The sequence below is a fragment of the Penicillium crustosum genome, assembly GCF_028827405.1.
Source record: "Penicillium crustosum strain IBT 35664 chromosome Unknown utg000002l_segment0_segment0, whole genome shotgun sequence".
NCBI lineage: Eukaryota > Fungi > Ascomycota > Eurotiomycetes > Eurotiales > Aspergillaceae > Penicillium > Penicillium crustosum.
This window is the reverse complement of record NW_026623123.1, coordinates 1-22,047: the sequence shown is the minus strand read 5'-3', so window position 1 is coordinate 22,047 and position 22,047 is coordinate 1. Positions and strand designations below refer to the sequence as shown.

The window sequence follows — 22,047 nt, the reverse complement described above, 5'->3', positions numbered from 1 at the left end:
AAACTAAGACAGCCAAGTGGCTATTTTCCTACCCTGGGTCCTACCTGTAAACCGCGTCGGATCGATATAAAAATTTCAGAAGTTCTAAACGTGTATATAAACTGTCCACTGTGAGCTTCATTAATACTGAACCCAGGTAGAAAGGCTTTGAATCATAAATGAAAATCTAGACGTTTTTTGCTGGGGTGGTGGAGTTGCGACTATGGCAGCCGGATAGATAAGACCTTATCGTCACGGTGGATAATACCCGCCGCAGCACGCATGTTGACCTTCGTATTCCTTAATGCATACAACTAATAGATATAGAATTTTTTGTACTCAGTATTATATGAACACCACAGTCAAGTGAGGCCGAAGTGAATTGCTAGCGATTACAAAAGTCAGAGATTCCTGATTCTATTACAAAGTGCCGGTATATCAAGTACAACCACATTGGTATATGCATTATATATCTTGCTGTATCATACAACCAAACAGACTTTTAATTAAATTGATAAATACCGATCACAAACCAACCTTTCTTCTTCTATCATACCTCCGCTTCTGCGGCCCCTTCCCGGCCAGAGGGCTAGAGAGGGGGTATGAACCAACCATGACCTTCGACTGGAAGGATCAAGGAATATCGACACCGAACGAACAGGAAGCAATCCGGCTGCTCTCAAATCTACACCATGCAGAGCAGGGAGCGTTAAGACAACTATCCCAGTTCGAAAGCTACTATAGTACAACATATAATCTACTAGTCCACAAATGCAGTCACCTACTCGCTCGAGACCCATCCAAAATTGATCTACTTCCACACAAAACCGACACCCAAACATTTCGGCAAATAAGACACCGTACCGAAACTTAGAAGCACCGAATGTAGCAAGAGCCAACTACACAGCCCAAACAAAGAAAATATGATAGCCAGTACGCCACCAAAAGTTCAGCTGGACCAGCACAATTAATCTACTAATACAGTTCATTCCTAACAGTAAACTGAATCCCCTACACACACCACTTACAATTTGTTCAATTCCTCCCAACTCAAATCCCTCAGCATCCGCACTATGCAACTAGCTACAGTATACCCTCCATACACCCGTTCCGCCATAGCCAGTGTCATTCGAGCCAGAACCCTTTCACAGGCATCTGGAATCGTTATTATCGACGAATATGATCGCAAACCCCTTCTTGACGCACTCGAGGATGCGGACCTCATCATCATAGACCCCGAGTCCCACCCCTACGTTACCGACGATGTCATACACAGATACATCAATGAATTCACATTCCTTTTCGACCTTATGACCCACTCGAACCTTCGCCTAGTCACAATGGATGTTCTCGATGCACTAGATGACATTGCATCTCTCCATGCTTCCTTGGATTTCGCCAATCTCCGCGAGGATGCTGGCCGACTCATCCACGGTTGGACGTGCCTTCTCATCAGTCCCGACTTTGGGGCCGTTCCTCCCATCATCCACACCATGAAACTCTGTCTCCTCCCACCGCTGTACGTCTTAAGGCAAGGCCGCAAGGCGAAGTTCACAGTGGTAACCCCTTTCCACAAACAGTGATATACGCCCGGTCGCATAGTATAGGAGTCTTTTTTTTTTTTGATATCTTCAAGGACATGTTAGAGTTGTGGGTTAGCAGGTTGACAATCAGCATATTTGACAGGCCTTGTAATATAATACTAGTATTCTCCGAACAAAATAATTGCAGCACCTTGGTAATACATAACCATAAGCCAAAGTCGGGTGATAATCATTCCAGGTAGTTAATTAGCCTTAAAGCCTAATACCAACATCTCCATATAAGCAAACAAGGTTTAAGACAGGTACTGTTAAGCATAAAACTCTAGATCTTTTTATCGGGGCTACCGTTACGACCGGGACCGCACGTGGACCGGGTAATAACTCTAGGCTACCTAATTGGACGAACAGTTCTTAGGCTTGGCGAGTAGAACCCCAGAACATAATGGATCGGGCAGCGGCATATACTGCAGCAGCTCCACCCATAAGGTTGATTTTTAGGCCGGATTTTAAAATCGTTTGCTAAATGTCAATTTTTTCATTCTCTCTCCAACTTAAGTCTGTAAGTTTATCAACTTCTATATATTAAGCACTAGCAGTAAGACCACTTGCTTCGGCACCTATATAGAAGCACTAAGCGCCTCCAGTTCAGGGCTTGGTTTCGTGTTCTTGCTTCGGTTAGAAGAAGCGTATGCATAGTCATACGTAACTGGCTAGACTGTAACAGGTTAATTGCACTTTGATTGATTGATCGCTATTGAGCGCTACTATACTACAGTCGAGATTTCTTTCGTGCAAAACTAAAAAAAGCTGGAATGCGAGTTTCTTTGGACGTAAAGCCACCAAGCCATGCCATGTTGCAGCCAGGTTTATTTTCGCGAGAAAGCCAAACAAAGACAACACTCCGAGTTTCTTTGGGTGTATAGCCATCGGGCCATACCTAAGCCTAGCCAGGTTATTTTCGTGAAAAGACTAAAAAAGATAAAACCGCAAGTTTCTTTGGACGTAAGCCCCTAAGCAGAGTAATCCTTCATACACATAGTTTATCATCTATACCATATAACAAACAATCATACCTCAACCAATCATAAAGATCGTATTGAGTATCAGGATATAGTTACAACCCAATAAGTAATCGAAAGCTGGCCAGGGATTTAGACCAAGACGATGCAATATCAAAGAAGTAAAGTCTTCCCCGTTGCAACCATGAACAGTAACAATGAAACTCGTGGTGCAAACCATATCTATCCTTAAACCCAAAGCCAATTGGCACCTTTACACCATTCCTAGCCCGGGTCTTTGTCCACCATGTTATTTCAAGGATTGAACTTCTAAGAGTAGACCAAAATAGAAGCCTCCTAGTCTTAAGGACCTTAGAACCATTTGCTATTTATTTCGTCCTTTAAAGAAAATGAAACATACCAATGTACAAGTTAAATTAGAAACTAGTCTAGTATCCTAAGAATACTACTCGCGGTATTCTACACTTACAGAAACTCTACCCAGTACTTCAATAAAGCATAGAATAGTATACAAAGCAATATAGCGCCAGCTTGTAAACCTAAGTTCGAGTGCAAATTGGTTTCGACCTCCTATATATTATAGGAGTATCTAAGCCAAATCTTCCTAACTCTACATTTTCTTAACTACCTGCTTTCAAGACTCCAATCATGCCTCCCAAACGCGCTTTAAGTCAACCACCAGTACTTCCCCGCCTCACTCGAGCGACAGCCTGGAGGGACGAATACCATCGGATCACTACACGGTATCTAGGGTTTATTAACGGCTTCCCATCCATACCCGAAGAGCCCAATCTTATAGGGCCTCCGCAGGATTGGAATGCTGGGTATCGTCGAGGACTCTTAGCCACCCGCGCTTTCGTCCTAAATACCAATACCCCGCTTTCCGAGGTTAGCAACCTTATCGCCCAACTTTGGGACCTTTTTGAGACAATAATCAGGGCTCGCAACCGCATTGTGGGTGCAGAGACGGTAGCGGATATACGGCGTATCCATGCAGTACGCGACTCCTATGACCCAGCCAATCTACGGGAGCACGCTCTAAGTCTCATTAGCGCATGGGCTGCTCTTGCCCTAAACCCACACCTTAGGACTACCTCACTGGTACTCTACCGACTGGGTGTTACCCTTCGTTGGGAGTTATCTGAACGAATCGAACATTATTGGAATGAGCACAACTATCCCACGATCCTCGACGAAAATGACCATAGCCAGGTGGTCGGAAGCTTTCGGGCACAGCTGTCTTCTATCGCGGCCGATTGTCAACGTGCCGCCCCTAATATCCGGCCTGTGACCCCGGAAGTCCGCAACGCTCTCCTCGCAGGGCTCCGAGAATCATTAGAGTTCTACCGCGACTCACAAAACCCATTTCTAGACAGAGCGGCCCGAGCCCGCGCAGCTGGAGCGGTTAGCAACGCGACGCGGGATCTCTGGATGCTCCTGAATACCTTCTTCCAAAGCGGCGGTCCGAACAACACTGGCTTCCATCACGACGTAGTCACCTTCCTTAGGAGGCTCGTCGAGATCTATGAGACAACCCTTTCGTTTATGGATATAAACGAGACCTTCCGTGAGGTCTATCCCCTCTGGCTTCAGATACTCGGACTTCCTACTCTTGCGGTAGACGCCCAATTGGAATATAGTATGGGCGTGCTTCTGCACTGGCCTACAGTTCCACAAGGTGTCACACAGCCCCCTAACTGGCAGGGCCCTTATTCAGTTGTCACACCTTATGTAGCAATCTCGTCATCTGAGTCTGGCCAGGGCTCGGATATAAACCCCGGACTTGACGGTGCTGGTGATCAATTGACCGGGTGGAGTCTTATCCGGTCCGGCCTACACCAGCAGCCACTTACTACGGATATGGAAGGCGTTGTCGCTGCTACCAATGCTGGAAAGCTCAAGTGTATTATTTGTGCTAAGGCCGTCCAGCTAGGAGATCAGGTTGTCTCCCTCCGTCCGCACTGCCGCCACTGGTTCCACCCCCGTTGCCTTGATAGTCTAATGCCACAGTTTACCGAGCACTGCCCGGTATGCGGTATACATGTCAAGCCGGGTGGTAACTGATAAGAGGGGGTATAAGTGATAGGTATATGTTGCGTTTTTCTGGTTATTTTCTTTTTCTTTTTCAACTTGATAGATAGTATATGTCTCTCTTTTAGTTATACTCAGGTTGTACGATCCAGGCTGTCCTTTGTCCAGCCACTGTTATCTGATTACGTTGACTCTTATACGTGTGCTTCTGACTTTATATAAATTATTTGATCTGTTTTTATTATCGTCGCCTTTTGTACCATTATTATAAATCTCATATTGTCCATACCTAGCACGATCCGTTTTTAACCGCGGTCAGAAAGTAGGGCGGATATAAAAGTGTAGGTATCGATCAACATGTAAGAGGTCGATAAAGTCTAAAATATATTTTTGTCAACAATTTATGAAGTTTATCGAAACTCCGACAATTGGTTAGATTCCATCCAGTTTCACTATATAGAGTGTTTTACCTGGAACAAATCGATGAATTCCACGTCTTCTCAGATTGTCGCGGAACATCGAGAAGTTCCCTTTCTATTTCTTGTTGCATCAGAAAACCCGGTATAGAGCTTGGCGCATTGGAACGTCCTACCTTAGCTTCAGTTTTTTGCTCTCCATTTTAAATGGAAGATAAAGGTAGGTATAATATCGCAGAGGAGTCTGAAAACTGTAACAGGTCACGTATGTGAAGTTCGGACATTCAGAAAAAAGTCTATACCCAAGGGACCATTTCGGACAAGATTGTTGGGGGTACTTTGTCTTGATTGTTGATACCCGTCTGTCCCGATATCCCGATTTCAATAGGATTCCTATGGCGATTGTAATGGGATTTTGACCCTTTCCAGCTTAGCCTTTGACGAAAAAAGACCATATGCGCATGACCATTTCGGACGTGATTGTTGGTGGTCCTTTGTCCTGATTGTTAGTAGAGATCTTAGATAGGGAAGAGAGAGAGAGAGGAGAGAGAGAGAGAAGTAAGATCCCAGGGATTCTTATAGTAAGAGAGAGAGAGCCTTGGACCATTTCGGACAAGATCGTTAGTAGTCCTTTGTCCTGATTGCAATGGGATCTGGACTGTTTTTGTGATATGTTTAAGTTCGCAATATCACCTCACGCTAACAAAACACATAGAGATCGGCTATTACTGACGACGAAGCATAGCGTCGTGATCCGAACCTATTTGTATACGACTTGCGGGTATGATGTATGATGCAGGATGCATAACTGGCGGTCCTGGTGATACAGGGACTCGGCGAATCGGGGAGCCAGGGGAAGCGAAGTGAGAGAAGTGACCGAAGTGAGAGCTGTATTGCAGAGAGAGGGGGGCACTCTGCGATGAATTGACTTTCTTTACAATTTCTTTTGTATTGTTTGCACTAGTTAACTATGCCGGCCGGTTTGTCGCCTTACAATTCAGGTTGCAGCACCTCGGGAAAACTGAGTCTTGCATACAGGGTGGTTGGATACTGGGGATGCACTATCATTTGTCGTCGAAGAGGAGGCTCTAGGGACGCTACTTCCGCATAGCAGCATGTATGTAATAGCGAGTTAAATCGGGTTAGTGAATTAATCATCATCATCATCATCATCATCATTATGAAGTATAGCGTCGCGAGCCGAACCTGTTCGTATACGACCTGCCGATATGATATATGTTGTATGAAGCAAGAAGCAATATTAGAAAATATCAATTTAGGAAATTTTTAAAAATACAGGCAGAGTTATCGATTTAATTATAGGCCTCTCTACAATATTAAACATCTTATACTATAGTATCCAAGCTAAGCAATTTTCTCTTAGAGATTATGAGGTTCTACTAGGAACACATAAGCAGTAAGAACAGATTCTGTAGCATTGGATTGGAGCATAGCCGGATCCCCTATTAGAGGACCCGTATAAGCCTCTTATATCAGTATACCGACATTCTTAGCCACCATCAGAGCCTGCTCTACCTTTGATAATGAGTTCGATATGCAGCTCACAAAAACAACAACACCGGTCGCAAAACCGGAAGTCCGACATATATTGTATATACTTAGTCCATAGAAGCAGTTATATAGTTAAAGTTCGAGATAATCTCAAAATCACTCCGACAGTGACCTTCCGGCGAACACTCACGTCCAATAATTTGGGTAAATAGGGGTTGGTATTGAAGCACCCAGCATAGTATGTTCCAAACAAAAAAACCACGATAGATAGAGCGCCACTAAAAATTCACCCCTGCTAGTACAATTAATCTCCCAGCATAGTTCATCCCCAATAGAAAGACCAACCCCCCATAATTTGCGCTTTTATTCAATAAAATTCCTCCCAATTCAAATCCCATCGCATCGCACTATACTACCACCTACACCATACCCCCCATCCGACAATGTCTACATGTACAATGTATCTCGGACTCGGACTCTTCCGCCGGTACCTGATATCGTTATCTTCGAAGAACAGGATCGCCTGCGCTTCCTCGACGCACTCCAGACTGCACGTCTCTCCATCGTCGACCCACTGTCCTACCCGAACGTAACCGATCTGGCTGTATGTCTGTTCGCACGCGAACTGATATTCCTCTTCAACGTTATGACCATAACAGACCGTCGGGTGGTAACAGTCGATACATGTGACGCCCTAGACAACATTGTATCTGTCTAGGCCTTACTCGATATGGACTATCTTACATCACTCAATGTCGCATACAGCAACACCGATCTCTGCAACTATATCCTGCGACTCATCAACGGTTGGGATATACTTTTACGAAGTCACGGCACTGGGGCTAGTCCCATCATCATCGACTATATGAAAACCTGTCTCCTCCCAGAGTTATAAGTCGCGACACCACGAGCCAATGTGACTCCGACCGAGCCATCCTTATTGTACAAACAGTGTTATATACCGGCTGGCAGAAGATAGAGTTATTTTTGCTAAGATATTATAAGATTTCCTTTGTCGGTACATGTTGGTTGGTCGATAGATAGGTGACAACGGGTCTATACTTGAGGGGCAATATTCTAGAGTGGTAGCATACCCTCCAAATAGAAGAATTTCTAGTTAATCGGGTTTAGGGCTTTAAGTCGAAGTCAGGTAGATGTCAATTCGGATAGTAATTGGTATAAATATTAAAAGCCCAATGGTAATATATACAAATTCTACATTATCTATAATAACTAGAATACGATATACAACTACCCAATATAGAATATCAAACCACCGGTAATATGCATTTTGATAAAGCAGAGACAATCAGAAACCACCGAGTAAAAGTACGTCGAGGTAGCCAAACCGGGATTAAAGAAAAAATAAAAACTCAAAGATCAGGACCACAGCATATACCAGCATAGGGTATAACACATCAGGGTCCAGATACATTCCCCATAGTTGAAGAGGTTAAAGCAGAACGAATCATAGAACAGAACGAGGAACCACACTTTGTCTCCATATTCCAGGATACTAGTCTAGTTGAATGGCCGCACCTCTCTCCCGTGGCCGGAAGACTCGATTGTCCCAGTCCATCTGACGGCGAAGGGCGACTTCCTCCACACCAGCATTCTGCGCAATCAAACAGCAGGCTTCCTGCCATGCGTCGTATGAGATAGTAGGCCGACGCTTCAGTCCGTCCCTTAGGAGGGCCGAAGATGAACGCCGAGCGGTCTCCTGTGGTGCACGGAAGCAGGCCAAGTTACCCGCCACACAACGCTGGCAGGTCGTTCCAGGACCAGGCTTGCAGAAAGGCCGCTCAAACACCAGGGATCTCTTGTCATCAAAGGCGACACACAGAATACAATGTAGACACATCTCCTCTGTACCGAACATTGTCGATCGTAGCGCCGGGTTGATCAACGCGAGTGAGAACCCAGTCCTCAGGCAGTCCAGGAGGGGAATTTCGGCAGCCTCCTGATATCTCGCAACCCATGAGATATCGCCTACAGCTGGCTGTGAGGCTGGGAGTTCCTCAATGTCTGAGCTGCGTGTGGATGAGACCGAGATAATGGATGTGCGGCTATTGGTCTGCCGGTGGTGGCTCCGAGCCGAGGACGGGACACCACTGGGGTGAGTGGTAGCGGGGGAGGGAGCTCGGGAAGATACAGGGGTTGAAACGGGCTTATCCAACCTCTCTAGCGATTGGCCGAATCGTGGAGACGCCATTGTGATGCGATGCGAGTTGGTGATTCGATGGTCGACTGAGTGAGTCGGCTTTGAGCTTGGCTGTGAGGATTCGATGGTCGACTGAGTGAGTCGGCTTTGAGCTTGGATGTAAGGATTCGGGATGTAGATCCGTAGTGCCAATGTCGGTGTAGCGTATGGTGGAATGTAGACTTCGCCGTATGAGCTTACAGTCTGTGCGAGGTGACTGGTCGAAGAGAGTTGGGTTTAAGCGGAGTGTGAGATGGAGCTTTGAACTGGAGGTGTTGAGATATATATTAGTATGTGACACACTGAAGGACTTAGACGGTAGAGGAATGGTCACCTGGATGTACGATGAAGTTCAGATATTCACGTATCAATCACGTCGGCCCTCTTACTATACATGATGTAACAGAGGGGCCACACCAGGGCGAGTTAGATAGGTGAGGTGGACAGGTAGCGAGAGAGTACTGCGTCTGCTTATGAACAGGGGTAAAGGAAGTTTATAAAGTGGAAGCAGAGGAGGTCAGGCAGTCAATGTAGGAGCGATCATATCCTGCACACTCCATAGATGTCGCACCTATCCCAACATCGACAAGAACCCACAACCTATGCACTGTGCCAGTAAGTGAAGGTTAATCTCGACGAGGATCCACTTCCTACACTGTGCATCAGTACGATAAGGTCAGTTTCAACGAGCATTCATATCCTATATGCTAACCCAGTGTCTGCAGGCCAGCATCGACCAGCTTCCACGTCGAGACACTTTCCTCGTACCACAAATCCCTCACTCTCCCACCTCACTATGGCTTCAACAAGCACCAGTCCACAAGATGAGCGCCCAACAGCCGTCCTCGAATTTCCTACTCCTGACACCACTACAATGCCAAGTCTCCCATGTATCCCCTACCTCAACCAGCAGCTCGACTCGTGGAATATGGATACTGCGTTCTGTCCCGTGAGATATCGCTATTACGAGGCCAACGAGCGGGAATACCTCGCTATCCACGCAGTATATATTGACCAGATCACATCCCCGTCACGTCACGCTAACATCTTCATCTCCTAGGTCCCTCCTGGCTGCGCCTATATGTTGTGTGAGCTCCTGGGTCTAGTCCAGTACACAAACATGCTCTGGCAGAATACCGGACCCCCTACGAACCCGAACTCCTTCGCGCGGTCGCCCTCAGGATCCGGTCCCTCGTCCAAGACTTTGTCCACGTGGTCACCGCACACCGGCGTATATGGCGTGTGTCTCCCACCGATATCACACCTATGAGTAGAATACATCCACCCGTCAAATATCAACATACTAACCAAGCCGCTCGAGAATACTATGCGCCAGTACCGCACCCGCTTCTTCGAGGCCCGAGGTCGGATACCAGATGAGTACAGCCAGATCAGTGCGAGACCCCACACCGGATACCCCGGCATTCTTTACGCCCGCTCATTCGCCCACCCCGGGGTGCGACGGTCATTGAACATTGCACGATCCTTCCAGCGTAACCAGCTTGCCTTTATGAATCGCATATGCGATCTGATCGACGAATTTGACGAGAACTTTGGGGATGGGTCGGAAGATAAGGACGAGGACGAGCGTTCCAGCAGCCAGTGGAGGCGCCTAGCCCCGTTCCTGGAACGTGATCTTCGCCGAGGATAGACAGACCACCGGTAGACGGTCATGACAAGTGGATTGATCGATAGTGAAGATGCCGAATGCAATGACAGTTTTCATCACACAATGAAAAAGCCTTAGATAAACTGCAAGCTTGCAGCCGAGTGTGTATACAGCCCAGTATACCGTCATAGGTTGACGCAGGGTTCGAATACGACGGCAAGCGGTACGGGCCGACCCGTCAATACCACGTGGGCCATACTCTATGTGATAAACCCGAGTCAACATTATATATTATCATTGACAGTGCGCGCGTTCATTATTGACAGTTTTCTACTGCGCGCGATCCCCTATTGATGGCATACACGCTTATTATTGTCAATTTTGCACTGCGTGCGTATCCTCCATTGATAGCACGCGCGCTCATTATTGACAGAGTTTTCTATTGCGCGATCCCCGACTGATGGTACGCGCGCTCGCTCATTATTGACAGAGTTTTCCATTGCGCGCGCGGAATCCCTCACCTACATATTCTACTCCAATTCCCTCCTCTTACTTACCACCTGCCACACTCCTACCCACGTTCGAAAGCTCCACTCAAGGTAAGCCCCACCACTCCGATTGCTGTTGCAGATACTGATCCCGTTGCTACCAGAGTCTCACCTGCTCAAACCTTACTCCACCCGATCTACTCTCGTCTGGGCCCACCATCGTGTTTGCGATGGTGAGTGGCCCACCCTATCCTCGACGTTGCTAGACTGACTGTCTTCTAAGCCTCTCCCGGAGATGTCCGACTCCATGGCTGAAGCCGTCGCACTCCTCGCCGCCACCAAGGACGTCCTGCTGGGAGTCTTGGGCGTTGTCGTCGTCGCCAAGGACTTCCTCGACAAGGTGAAGGAGATTGTTACGGCCGCCAAGGAAGTGGTCACCGCCATCGGAGAGCTGGTTGTCGCCGTTCGAGACCTTTTCCAGGACGTTCAATGGGCGCAATGGAACGAGAACCTTCGATGCGATCTCCAATGCGTTGAACAATCAATTCCCTTTGATATTGTTGATTTCTACTGGAGATTAGGAACAGCAAGACAGATTCAATCGATACGAAATATACTCGAATCTATAATGGTCTCCCTCCATGAGATAAAAAGATAGTATTCTTCCCCGTAACTCCGCAGTAGATACCGCCCGGCAGAGTCTATGCACCAATGCCGTAAACAAAGAGGCAGATTATCGTATCCCACCAACATCCATGTCCCCTCCCATCCTACCTAGAGTCTAGAACCGACTCAACATCATCAAGGCAGTTGCGTAAGATAGACATCTGGTCGATCGTCACTGAAAGGATGACCGTGAGTATTGACAAATATATCCTCCATCCAACCTGCAGTATCATCATAAAACAATTCACTCGAAGCCACAGACTGCCTCCTCCGAACTCCGTCGTCAACCCATCCGCCAATACAAGTACTATCCGGTCGGATCGCTGGTTGAACAGGTACGGTTGCCTCAGCCAAGAGGAAATCGGTCGGGTCGAACTGGGAGGAAGCAAAATGCGAGCTTCCATACTGGCAGGAAGCGACCGGCGACTGGCTATCCGGAGATATACGCTGGGCCGACACGACAGGCGATGATGGTGGGATACAGTGCAGAGTCCTAGGCGATTGTCGACTGCAGGACAATTGACTAGGACTCTGTACTGCTATCGTGATCTCGCCTTCTTCGGTAGAAGCAGAAATACCCAACCCTGCAGAAGGCGCCATATGAGACGCGAGCACATCCAAGTCCCACACCGGCGGACTTGAACGCCAGCATGATTCACCGGCCTCTTCCATATCCCCTATAGTAACATCTCGGTATGTCTCATACCCAGTCTCACACGCAGTCTCCACATCGGTACCATCACATCCAGGTAATGTTTTTCCTGCGCCACAGCCCGGATCGTTGCCTCGCGCTGGATTGGGATCCGATGAAGATCCAATCACAATTAAATTGTTACCAAGATCCCTCTGCGGTTTTAGATCGGGGCCGCCACCGTCGATTCTATCGGTCCACAAATCAAAACAATCCCAGTCAGCGGCCCCGCCAAGTACCACCCGATCGGTACTGAGAATCGCTCCGTCTGGCAGGTCTATATCAGCCACGAATCTGCTCGATTCAACCGGCTCCGGCGACCGATCACGTCTGGCGCTAGCGTTGAAGAACTTTAGGAGTAGTGGCTGACTGGACGGCACACGGGTATTCGGGTCTGGGATCCCCCGCGCCCTCCGCTCTGTACGCGCCTTGGCTTCTGCGTCGGCTTTTTTCTTTTTATTCGCGATTCGTCTCGCGTCTTTCTCCCGAATCTGCTTCGCCCGAGCCTCGCGCTGATCCTCGCGGTCCATCCGGGCGATCTGCGCGGGTGTAAACCGGAACGGTTTGCTTCTCTGGTGTCGTCGCTTTATATCTTTGGACTTTTCCATGACAATCCGCCGCTCGGGAGGCATCCTGACATGGGTGAGCCGTACAGCGGCAGGGGGATTCGATTTACGGCCAACGGAGGTGGGTGTTGCCGCTATATTATACCCCGTTTCAGCCGGTAGCTTGACAGGTCCAAGATGATTTCCACAGACTGCTGGCGATCGCATTTCATTTTATGCCGCTCGATACGTCCCAAAACCAATTCTATCTGTATGAGACGTGTCTAGACTTTTTCTTTTGAGAACGGGGTGACAGATAGTATATAGGTGATAGGTCATCTTCACAGCCCTATCTGGTATGCTCCTACCATGAATCCAAAAAAGCAACTGGATATGCAGCCGATATGGTGGAGGAAATTAATATATATATCCCCATGCATCCCTATTCACCGACATATCTTCGCTCACCCTCAAATCCCCGACTATGGCCGAGAATCCATTTATACCACCTCAACACCACCCGGTGGTCGTCTGTTCGCAATGTAAAATCGGAGTTCGGCCCAAAGAGACCAATGGTCACCTCAACCACCAGCATAAGAAGCTCAGCCCTGCCGTCCGCCAGCAGATCGCCAGTCGGGTCCAACAGTGGGACCGAGCGGCCGAGTGCGACTCCTATATCCCGCCAGCCAGTCTCCCTATGCCCATTGCCGGGATCGCCGAGTACCCAGACGCTCTGATGTGCACCATCCAGGATATCGACTACCAGGCAGCCCAGAACGCCGGCTCGGTCGATATGTGCCGGTATATCGCACGAACTCCGCAGACAATGAGGAAGCACTGGCGCCTCCACCATCCGGCGCTCCTTGAGAACGGCGTCCCTAGCACCGCACAGCCCACCACGCAGGTGGTATGCCAGAAGGTATTCACCTCGGGAACTGGATCGCATTATGTGATGATCGAGGCCCAGCCAGCCAAGCGCAGCGTCCAAGACACCCACCCGACGACACTGGATCCGCTCTATACGCAGTTCGACCGCCTGGCCGCACTTGGCGATCCGGCCACCGATAACCGCGATATCGATCCCGCCCAGGCTGACGAGGCCAACCCATGGCTCCGCCGTACCCAGTGGGCGGAGTATCTCCAGGGATCGGACCCAGACGACCTGATCCAGTGCGTACGACGACCGGAGCGTGGGGACCAGCTCGAGGCGGAGCGGACGGCTGCGGCCATCTGGGATGCGATGGAAGCGGTCACCCACCGTAGCCAGAGAGTCACCGCACTCACTGGCCACACCATCCGCATCGCCGCCATCCGCGTGCAGCGGGATCAACTCCCCCACAAACCACTGCAGGCGTATATGGACGCGGATAACATCCAACGCCACTGTCTCCCGTGGCAGCAGATCCTCATGTTCTTCGCTCGGACCCAGACCCCACACCAATGGAAGAGCCCGTCCTATCGCCTCACCCCTCGCCAGCGTCTATCATGGGAGCACCTCTGGCGGCAGGCTGGACTCTCCCTCCATGGACCAGACCCTGACGGTCCTCCCGTGCTCAGCCGCTGCGAGACGCAGGAAGATTGTGGGGTTGACGACGTCGCCAGCGAGTGCTCCAACGACAGTGACGATTCGATGGACGGCGAGCAGTACGCCACGGATATCAGCCGTCCACTGACCGAGCTCGACCGTGCATGCTTGGATTTCTGCATCGAACTCCTCAACCAGCAGATCCACGTCCAGGACTACGAGTGCGCGCTGCTCTGTGCCCTTGCTGTCCAGGGCCACGGACCTGGTGGATGGCGTACCGCAGATAGCTTCCCCCCATTTTATCCAAGGTAATCAAGATTGCTCGGTTTATGGTGGTCCACACGGCCATGCTGCTCGACCCAAACGCCGCCAGCGTGATGCAACAGATGCAGGATCCGAGCAATATCTCCGACTGGCACAGTGCGAGTCCCCTGAACGACCCCAGTTTCGTGACGTCTGGCCGCCATGCCACGGTACTAGCACCAACCACCCGTACCTTTGCACAGTGGGTCGATCATATGGTCGACCTGTTCATGGTACGTGGCTCCCGCAGTCCTCTCCAATGGATGCTCGACCTTCGATCGTACGGCCTCAAGGTACACTTCAACAGTACGGTGCCGGGCCACGTCAGCTGGATGGCCGAGGATCGCCTACTATACAAAGACCTGAACTTCACGATGACGGAGTTCCGGTCGTTCGTCCATCGGCGGGTGAGCGACGCGCACGAGTGTCTGTTCGACCAACTCCTTTTTGCCCCGGCCGAGGGTACGGCGGCAATCCCTACCATCCCATGGAGTCAGCTGTACGACGACCCCGTGGAGAGCAAGGACGGATGGAATTTCCTGCAGGACAAACGGACCCCGTGGCCGGTTGACGGATCCAACTGGCTGTTACTCCGCACCCGCAACACACCGAGTATCCAGAGCCAGTTCATCGACGACCGGCAGCTGACGACAAAGCGAATTGACATCTACCTCGACAAAGTGATCCGCTTCCGGGAGAAACTCTGCGTGATCGTCCACCTCTGCGGCGGCCAGCCAGCACGTGGCCGGGAGCTCCTCAGTATCCGACACCGCAATACCCCTGGTGGAGGGATTCGCGATCTGTTCATCGAGGATGGGATGGTCACGTTTGTGACCAAGTACCACAAGGGATTCTACGCGTCGAACGACGTTAAGGTCATCCATCGGTACCTACCCCGGGAGGTCGGCGAGTTGGTCGTCTGGTATCTCTGGCTGGTTCTGCCGTTTGTGGAAAAGCTCCAGGAGTATCGAGCCGAGCGAGGCCAGCAGGATCACCTACGGTAAGCCCTGTCCAATCCATCACGACCGCATCCCTAACCTTGTACAGTGATCGCCGTGCGTTCTTATGGCCACCAGACTACACTGGCAAGAGCTGGAACCGTGACCGACTGCGGGATCAGCTCAAGATGGCCAGCTTCCACGATCTCCAGGGACAGTCCCTCACACCGAGCGCATGGCGTGACATCTGTACCGCGATCAGTCGCCGTTTCCTCCGTGCTGTGCATCAATCGGTCCAAGCCCAGGATAGTGGACAGGATGAACCGGATGATCCAGACGACGAGAGCGGCATGGGATTGCCCGAGTGGCTGGCACACGCCTCCGACATGCAGGCCGGACACTCGTCCAACGTGGCTGGCACGACCTACGGCCGCCTGATCAACGAGCAGCCTGGCACGACGGCGTATCGACGGCAGATCTTCCGTGTTGTCAGCGAGGACCTCCACCGATGGCTCCTGTTCCCATCTGCCACGGCCCACCGAGACGAAAAGAGGCCACTCGGCCCACACTCGCCGTGGCAGGTGGAGGCGCAGCAGAATCGGGAGTACTGGCAGCTCCAGTTCCGAGAGGCGTCGTTGGAAAACCAACTCCGTGATATGACCGGAGATGAGCAGGCGCGGTTCCGTGGTATGCAGGGTCCTGCTCTCGAGGCCATCCAGGAGGGACGGAGTCCTGTGATCGCCGTTATGCCCACTGGTGGTGGCAAGAGCCTTCTCTTTATGCTGCCGGCGTGGATCTGCTCCCGTGGGACCACGGTGGTTGTGGTTCCCCTGCTGGCACTCCGAGGGGATATCCACCGTCGCTGTCAGGAACTCCAGCTGTCCAGTGTGGAGTGGGAGAGCCGGCGACCAGTCGACAGTGCGTCGATTGTGCTGGTAACGCCGGAGTCAGCGCTGACGGAAGACTTTTTTGCATTCCTTAACCGCACCAAGGCGCTCTACCGCCTCGACCGGATCGTGATTGACGAGTGCCATGTCATCCTGAACAATCAGAAGCACTTTCGACCCGACCTGGCGCGACTGGGGCGTCTGACCAAGTTCCAGGTCCCGATGGTGTACCTCACCGCGACGCTTCCCCCTGAAGTCGAAGACGAGCTGTTCATGCGGATTCGTACGCAGCGTAAAGACGTACATCTTTTCCGCGACCGGACATCGCGGCCGAACGTTGCGTATCGTATGTACCAGCCAGTGGTCGAGCGGCAGTATCAGTACGGGAACCGCCCGGCACAGGCGCCCGAGGTGATTGATTTCATCCAGCAAAAGGTCCGCGATAGTCTGCCAGGCAAGGTGCTGGTGTATGCAAACTCCGTATCTGCCGTCAACGCACTTGCAGAAGTGCTCGAGTGTGATGGATACCACAGCTCCCAGAATGCCAAGGCCGCTATACTCGAACGGTTCCGTACTGGTGAGACCTCGGTGATCACTGCCACCAGTGCACTTGGTATGGGGGTTGACATCCCCGATATCCGCTGCATCATCCACCTTGGCGCTCCCTACTCCCTCCTCGAGTACGCACAGGAGAGTGGCCGCGCCGGACGGGATGGGTTACCCAGTGAGGCCATCATCATCCAACCAGTTGGAGCCCCGCGTATCCAGCAGGGGGGGCAGCGTGGCCGAGTTCGAGCGGGTTGGGCGGTTTGTGGACTGTGCTGCTGGGGACTGTCGACGGTATATCCTGGACCAGTACCTCGACGGCTGTGTGGATGGATACTCCCGCCAGCGATGTGGAGACGGAGCTGCTGGTCGTCTCGAGCGGCGGTGTGACCGATGCGAGCCAGACCCAGAGGATCCGGATAGCGTCGATAAGAAGAGAACGGTTCGGGATCTTCGTACCACCGCATACAGTCCGTCCACCCAGTCCATCGATACGGACTTTTGGACGTCTGAACCCAGTGGGTTATCTAGTGCGACCGAACGCAGTCCCTCCTACCACGGTTGTCGGTGGCTAGAGGACGATCCATTGGATGACGAGGCGCCGGATGATATCGACATTGACTGCTACGTGGACCTCTTTGAAGACTTTCCCCCTGATCCTGCCGTGGACGATGACCATGTGGCCCAGCTTGCACAGGAGCACGAAGAGGCCGAGCGGTTGCAGATTGAAGCCGACATTGCGGTTGGCGAACAGATGCTGCTGGACGAGCGGTTCCGTGCTAAGGCGATGAGTCCTCCTCGGATAGCCAGTCTTGCCGCTGCACGTTCGCCCACCACTCCAGCGATTCTACCGCCGCGGAACTCTCCCCGTGACGTGAGCCACCTCAGTCCCCACACACCATCTGGGAAACGCGCTCGACCGATCTCCCATGACTTTACTGTCACAGATCCCCCGGCCGTTTTCTGCACTGCTCGCGATATATACAAGACAGGCCAGAGCTCGTCCAGTCTCCCGCCGGCAACCAAGCGACCGTATGTCCCACGAACGCCCGTCCTCGCGCACCCTCCAGGGCATTCCACGCCTCGGTCCACCCCACCGCGCATCGAGCGTACCCCGTCCAAGGTCCGGTACACGGATCACTCCGGATCCCCTGCCAGCGAGACCCTGATCGCGGAGGTCATCCGGTGGGGTCAGCAGTGCTGGTTCTGTACGCAGGATGGGATGGAGCTAGAGCAGGTCTCCCACGATCTCTGGCGGTGCCCTAACCCAGGGAACCAAGCGGCCAAGGAGTGGTGGACGTCCCGACGTGGTCATGTCAAGCTCGTACCTGGCACAGCATGTTTCAAGTGCTATATGCCACGACGGACGTGTGACCCTGGACACTTCCCTGGTACAATCACGGAGTGTAAGTACCGAGGGATGGTGTTCTCGATGGTAGCGATGATGGCGCACCGGACCCAGCCGGCACGACTAACAGCTCGGACAGGCAGTCGTGTCGCCGCACGCAGTATCCGAGATCGATGGCTTGAGGGGATCGTGCAGCGGTTGACAGGCCATTCGTATGGCGAGACCATTGATCCCCACAACCGCGATACGATGTGTGATTATCTGGGGATGGTAGACTATACCACCGGCTTCAATATGCTGTGTAGGGATTTTATTTGGTTGCGAGTACAGTGGCAGAAGGCTGGGGAGAAGGAGGCACGGATCTAAGCAACTCTAGCAAATTAAGTACTATATGAGAGTCGATATAAGGAATAAGTAACCTTTCACGCGTTCTCGTGTGTTTATGGCCAGCCTTCCGTGTAGATTTCTTCGGCAAAAAGAAGCCTTCTGAGAGTAAACGGACCTGCCTTTCATCACCTTTTTCTTGTCCTTGACGCTATCTCTGAGTGTGCTCCTCACCTTTGCCTTGTCCTTTGAGGCCATCTCTGAGTGTGCTCCTCACCTTTGCCTTATCCTTGACGCCATCTCTGAGTGTGCTCCTCACCTTTGCCTTGTCCTTAACGCCACCTCTTAGTGTGCTTATCGCCCTTTTCATCCCCTTTCGTCGCAAGTGACGCCACGTCCCTTTGTACTTTTCATCCTCAGCAATCATGTCTGAGCGTCGTCGCGCCCCCGGCGACAGCAACCCCTCCGGCCAGCACGTTCGTGCGCAACTCTCCACCTCGGTCCGGCAGTTCCTCTTTTGCCTCACATGCGTCCAGCTCAATGTTATAAACTGGATCCAGGCAGGGGCCGAGCATGGTTTCGGGTCTCGTTTTGAGTTTCGCTGTGTTCAGGACTCCGGTAACTCCAATGACTGCCAGAACTGTGCCCAGGAGGGTCGGAATTGCGAGCAGGTAGTATCACCGCATTGAATCCACGATCTCTTTGCTGACTCCCGGTCTCCCTCTTAGGTTCCTGCTGGGATCGAAGGCCACCGTTACGAGTTGCTCTCCCTGATCGCCTGGGTGAACCTGATGTGGGGATCCTATGACCCCACACGGCCATATTTCGACGGGTTTGAGCGTAACTGGATCTTGCCTGGCCGGGTCCTCGCGCAGCTGGGGGCCAAGATTGCCAACCTTTGCCAGTCCTTTCGTCTGCTGGCCCAGAATCACATTGACGAGCATGGAATCTATAGCGGTTGCTCGGTATGGTTCTTACGTCCTATTTTCCAAGCTCTTCTTGCTAACCTTTTATTGCTTGATACCAGCGGGCTCGTCGTGCCCACTACCGGAACTGGCTGCTCAGTCGCCAGCCTATCCCCTGCGCGATCGAGCTTGACGGCAGTCCTGAGAGATTTGCAGATTTCTCCCTCTCGAAGCATAAGTCCATTGACACGGAAGACCATGTCCACAATTGGTATGGTGCAATTCGCAGCTTCCGGCAGAGTGTCACTCGCCACGTCGAGGATGGTGTTCGAGGCACTATCCACCAGAACGATTATGCAGGCTTCCTTGGCCGCTTTCCGGATCGGATACTCCCTGCGTTTCCCCATGGTTTTCAGTGATAGTGGGTAGTCTGTCGTGTGGTCCTGGCTAGGAATAATTCCGAATGATATGAATAGTGCAGTGGGATTTTCTTCCTGACATAGTCTTCTACTATAAGCCGATATAACCCAGTCCCATCATTTAGTCCTCAGGCCCACTACAATCAAATTCGAGAGATACTCTGGCAGGTCTGAGAGAAGTTCTCAACGGTCATAGTATCCTGATTGACTGCCCACCCAACCCGACACTGTAGTCGGTATGGCAGTTTCGAGTACAACACCCATTTCCGGGTTTCTTCGAGGACCGCAGCCTCTTCAGCGAGCAGTATGAACTCGGCGAGGAAATCGGGGAAGTCGTCCTTCGGCTTCATGATTAGTTTACGATATGCAGCGTAGGCCTCGGCACGTCGGTTCGGATTCGCACACCCGGTTTTCAGGTGGACCATGATGTCTTCGGCGTCGACGTAGGGGTTGCTCGAGTCGGAAGTTATTCGTGGTGCGATCGAGAGCCGAGGCTTTCCTTCGCAACGACTCCGTACACAGAGCTTGCGATGAACGGGCAGCGGGTAATGGTCTGCATTCGCTTCAAGTGTCTGTCGGACCACGGTCTCCCAGGTTTCACATCGGACTTGTTTACCGTCGCGGAGGATCGGAGGGTCAGGCATCTTCGTAGTCTTTCGGTTCGCAGTAGCGTCTACGATGGGTGTGCCAGTGGGGGTTCGGTTCCGGAGCTGGTTGGCGAGATGTCCGCGATGTCGACGTGCAATGTCACGATGAGCCATAGCGTCATTCCGTTCGATTTTCAGGTTCTCGATCCGGAGGTTGGATCTTAGGGGTTGAGCTTGAAGGACTGTCAGTTGGAGCTCGAGTTCCTGGATCTTCACGTTCAGTGTTTTGTATTGACGAGCGAGGTCATGGAATGGCTCCTTTGTTAGAGTCTCCTGCGGTCGGTCACACATAGAGGAGGATGGTGATAGAGAACGATCAGGGTTATCTCGTTCTGCGGTCCGAAGTGGTCTCATGGATCCGGTAATAGGGGTCTTCGGTTCCGGAAGACGTGTTATATGTGTAGGAGTTTCTTGATCAGGCGCAGCAGCAATGGGCTGGTTGGCACGGTTCGTCGGGTATCGTTTCGTCGTAATGATTCGGATTAGTCGGACTTGCTTCGGATGGGATCGAGTGGGTGGACATTCAGAATTGTAGGGTTTTGTGTTAGGTTGGTAGCAGACTTCGCATTTGATGGTGAGATTATAATTGGGTAGGCAGGTTGATTTTAGGAATGGAAGTATAAAGCGTGGTGATCATCGGCTCGGGCCCATATTACCAAGATATAAGGCAATGTGGTGATATCATATAGGGTGGGAGTGGTGGTGGCTAAGATCTAGATGGGTGATATAACGAACTAGGATAAATTTTAGTTTAGGTTCATTAGGGTTAGATTATAAGGTGGAAGTAGGGGTAGGTTGGAGAGAATTAGGATATGATTTCGATGAAGGTTTAGGGTTTTATTAATATAGGTTGGATGGAAGAGAAAAGCTTAGGGATTTAAATTAGGGTTTTTTTTGAGTTGGATATATGTTGGAGAAAATTTAGGTAGGGAGTATGGCGTGTTGATATATATTAGAGAAAGATTGGGTAGAGTGATGATGGTGTGTTGATATATATTAGAGAAAAATTGGATATAGTAGTGAGGCAGGGTCGATATATATTGGATATAGTGATGATAGTGTGTTGATATATGGTTGATATATATTGGATAGAGTGACGATGGCGTGTTGATATGACATTGATCAAGCTTAGACATAGTGGGGAGACTGGATGTTCAGGGTTTGATATAAGCTTGATAAAAAGTAGGGTTATTTTTAACGAAGTTGATAGTGGTATAGTTAGAAAAGTTCATAGCATTGCGTAGACGAGGTACGAGTGGTTTTATTTGGAGGTATTTGACGGTTATTGGAGTTCCCAAGGATCACAGCCGTGTAACCGTTATCGAAGTTCCCGAGGTTTAAAGCCGTGTAACCGTTATCGGAGTTTCCCAGGATTAAGGCGGCCCCAAGACGCGATACCGTGGGGCATGTGTGGTTGGGACGTCGCGGGTTTCAGGGTTTTTCGGGTTTCAGGGTTTTTCGGGTTTAGGTTTAGGTTTAGGGTTTAGGGTTTAGGGTTTAGGGTT

At 50.9% G+C, this 22,047-nt stretch overlaps 10 protein-coding genes across 10 annotated transcripts; 8 read left to right on the top strand and 2 right to left on the bottom strand.

The window, feature by feature from the left end:
• Positions 1–1,052: 1,052 nt before the first annotated feature.
• N7487_003519 (uncharacterized protein) lies at positions 1,053–1,562 on the top strand (the record flags this gene model as incomplete). The annotated part of the gene is made up of 1 exon (XM_056871266.1): positions 1,053–1,562. One exon carries the CDS (start codon positions 1,053–1,055, stop codon positions 1,560–1,562), a length of 510 nt encoding a protein of 169 aa, XP_056728986.1.
• A 1,628-nt stretch (positions 1,563–3,190) lies between these two features.
• Positions 3,191–4,606, top strand: N7487_003518 (uncharacterized protein; the record flags this gene model as incomplete). Its single annotated transcript, XM_056871265.1, has 1 exon — positions 3,191–4,606. The coding sequence occupies one exon, from the start codon at positions 3,191–3,193 to the stop codon at positions 4,604–4,606; it is 1,416 nt and encodes a 471-aa protein (XP_056728985.1).
• A 2,346-nt stretch (positions 4,607–6,952) lies between these two features.
• Positions 6,953–7,219, top strand: N7487_003517 (uncharacterized protein; the record flags this gene model as incomplete). Its single annotated transcript, XM_056871264.1, has 1 exon — positions 6,953–7,219. The coding sequence occupies one exon, from the start codon at positions 6,953–6,955 to the stop codon at positions 7,217–7,219; it is 267 nt and encodes an 88-aa protein (XP_056728984.1).
• A 798-nt stretch (positions 7,220–8,017) lies between these two features.
• Positions 8,018–8,713, bottom strand: N7487_003516 (uncharacterized protein; the record flags this gene model as incomplete). Its single annotated transcript, XM_056871263.1, has 1 exon — positions 8,018–8,713. The coding sequence occupies one exon, from the start codon at positions 8,711–8,713 to the stop codon at positions 8,018–8,020; it is 696 nt and encodes a 231-aa protein (XP_056728983.1).
• A 784-nt stretch (positions 8,714–9,497) lies between these two features.
• N7487_003515 (uncharacterized protein) lies at positions 9,498–10,352 on the top strand (the record flags this gene model as incomplete). Its single annotated transcript, XM_056871262.1, has 3 exons — positions 9,498–9,704; positions 9,762–9,941; positions 10,038–10,352. 3 exons carry the CDS (start codon positions 9,498–9,500, stop codon positions 10,350–10,352), a joined length of 702 nt encoding a protein of 233 aa, XP_056728982.1.
• A 741-nt stretch (positions 10,353–11,093) lies between these two features.
• On the top strand, positions 11,094–11,456 carry N7487_003514 (uncharacterized protein; the record flags this gene model as incomplete). Its single annotated transcript, XM_056871261.1, has 1 exon — positions 11,094–11,456. One exon carries the CDS (start codon positions 11,094–11,096, stop codon positions 11,454–11,456), a length of 363 nt encoding a protein of 120 aa, XP_056728981.1.
• A 143-nt stretch (positions 11,457–11,599) lies between these two features.
• On the bottom strand, positions 11,600–12,928 carry N7487_003513 (uncharacterized protein; the record flags this gene model as incomplete). Its single annotated transcript, XM_056871260.1, has 1 exon — positions 11,600–12,928. The coding sequence occupies one exon, from the start codon at positions 12,926–12,928 to the stop codon at positions 11,600–11,602; it is 1,329 nt and encodes a 442-aa protein (XP_056728980.1).
• A 256-nt stretch (positions 12,929–13,184) lies between these two features.
• N7487_003512 (uncharacterized protein) lies at positions 13,185–14,537 on the top strand (the record flags this gene model as incomplete). Its single annotated transcript, XM_056871259.1, has 1 exon — positions 13,185–14,537. The coding sequence occupies one exon, from the start codon at positions 13,185–13,187 to the stop codon at positions 14,535–14,537; it is 1,353 nt and encodes a 450-aa protein (XP_056728979.1).
• A 35-nt stretch (positions 14,538–14,572) lies between these two features.
• Positions 14,573–18,613, top strand: N7487_003511 (uncharacterized protein; the record flags this gene model as incomplete). The annotated part of the gene is made up of 3 exons (XM_056871258.1): positions 14,573–15,492; positions 15,576–17,160; positions 17,210–18,613. The coding sequence occupies 3 exons, from the start codon at positions 14,573–14,575 to the stop codon at positions 18,611–18,613; spliced, it is 3,909 nt and encodes a 1,302-aa protein (XP_056728978.1).
• Positions 18,614–18,996: 383 nt separating this feature from the next.
• On the top strand, positions 18,997–19,895 carry N7487_003510 (uncharacterized protein; the record flags this gene model as incomplete). The annotated part of the gene is made up of 3 exons (XM_056871257.1): positions 18,997–19,242; positions 19,300–19,536; positions 19,599–19,895. The coding sequence occupies 3 exons, from the start codon at positions 18,997–18,999 to the stop codon at positions 19,893–19,895; spliced, it is 780 nt and encodes a 259-aa protein (XP_056728977.1).
• Between the last annotated feature and the right edge of the window lie 2,152 nt (positions 19,896–22,047).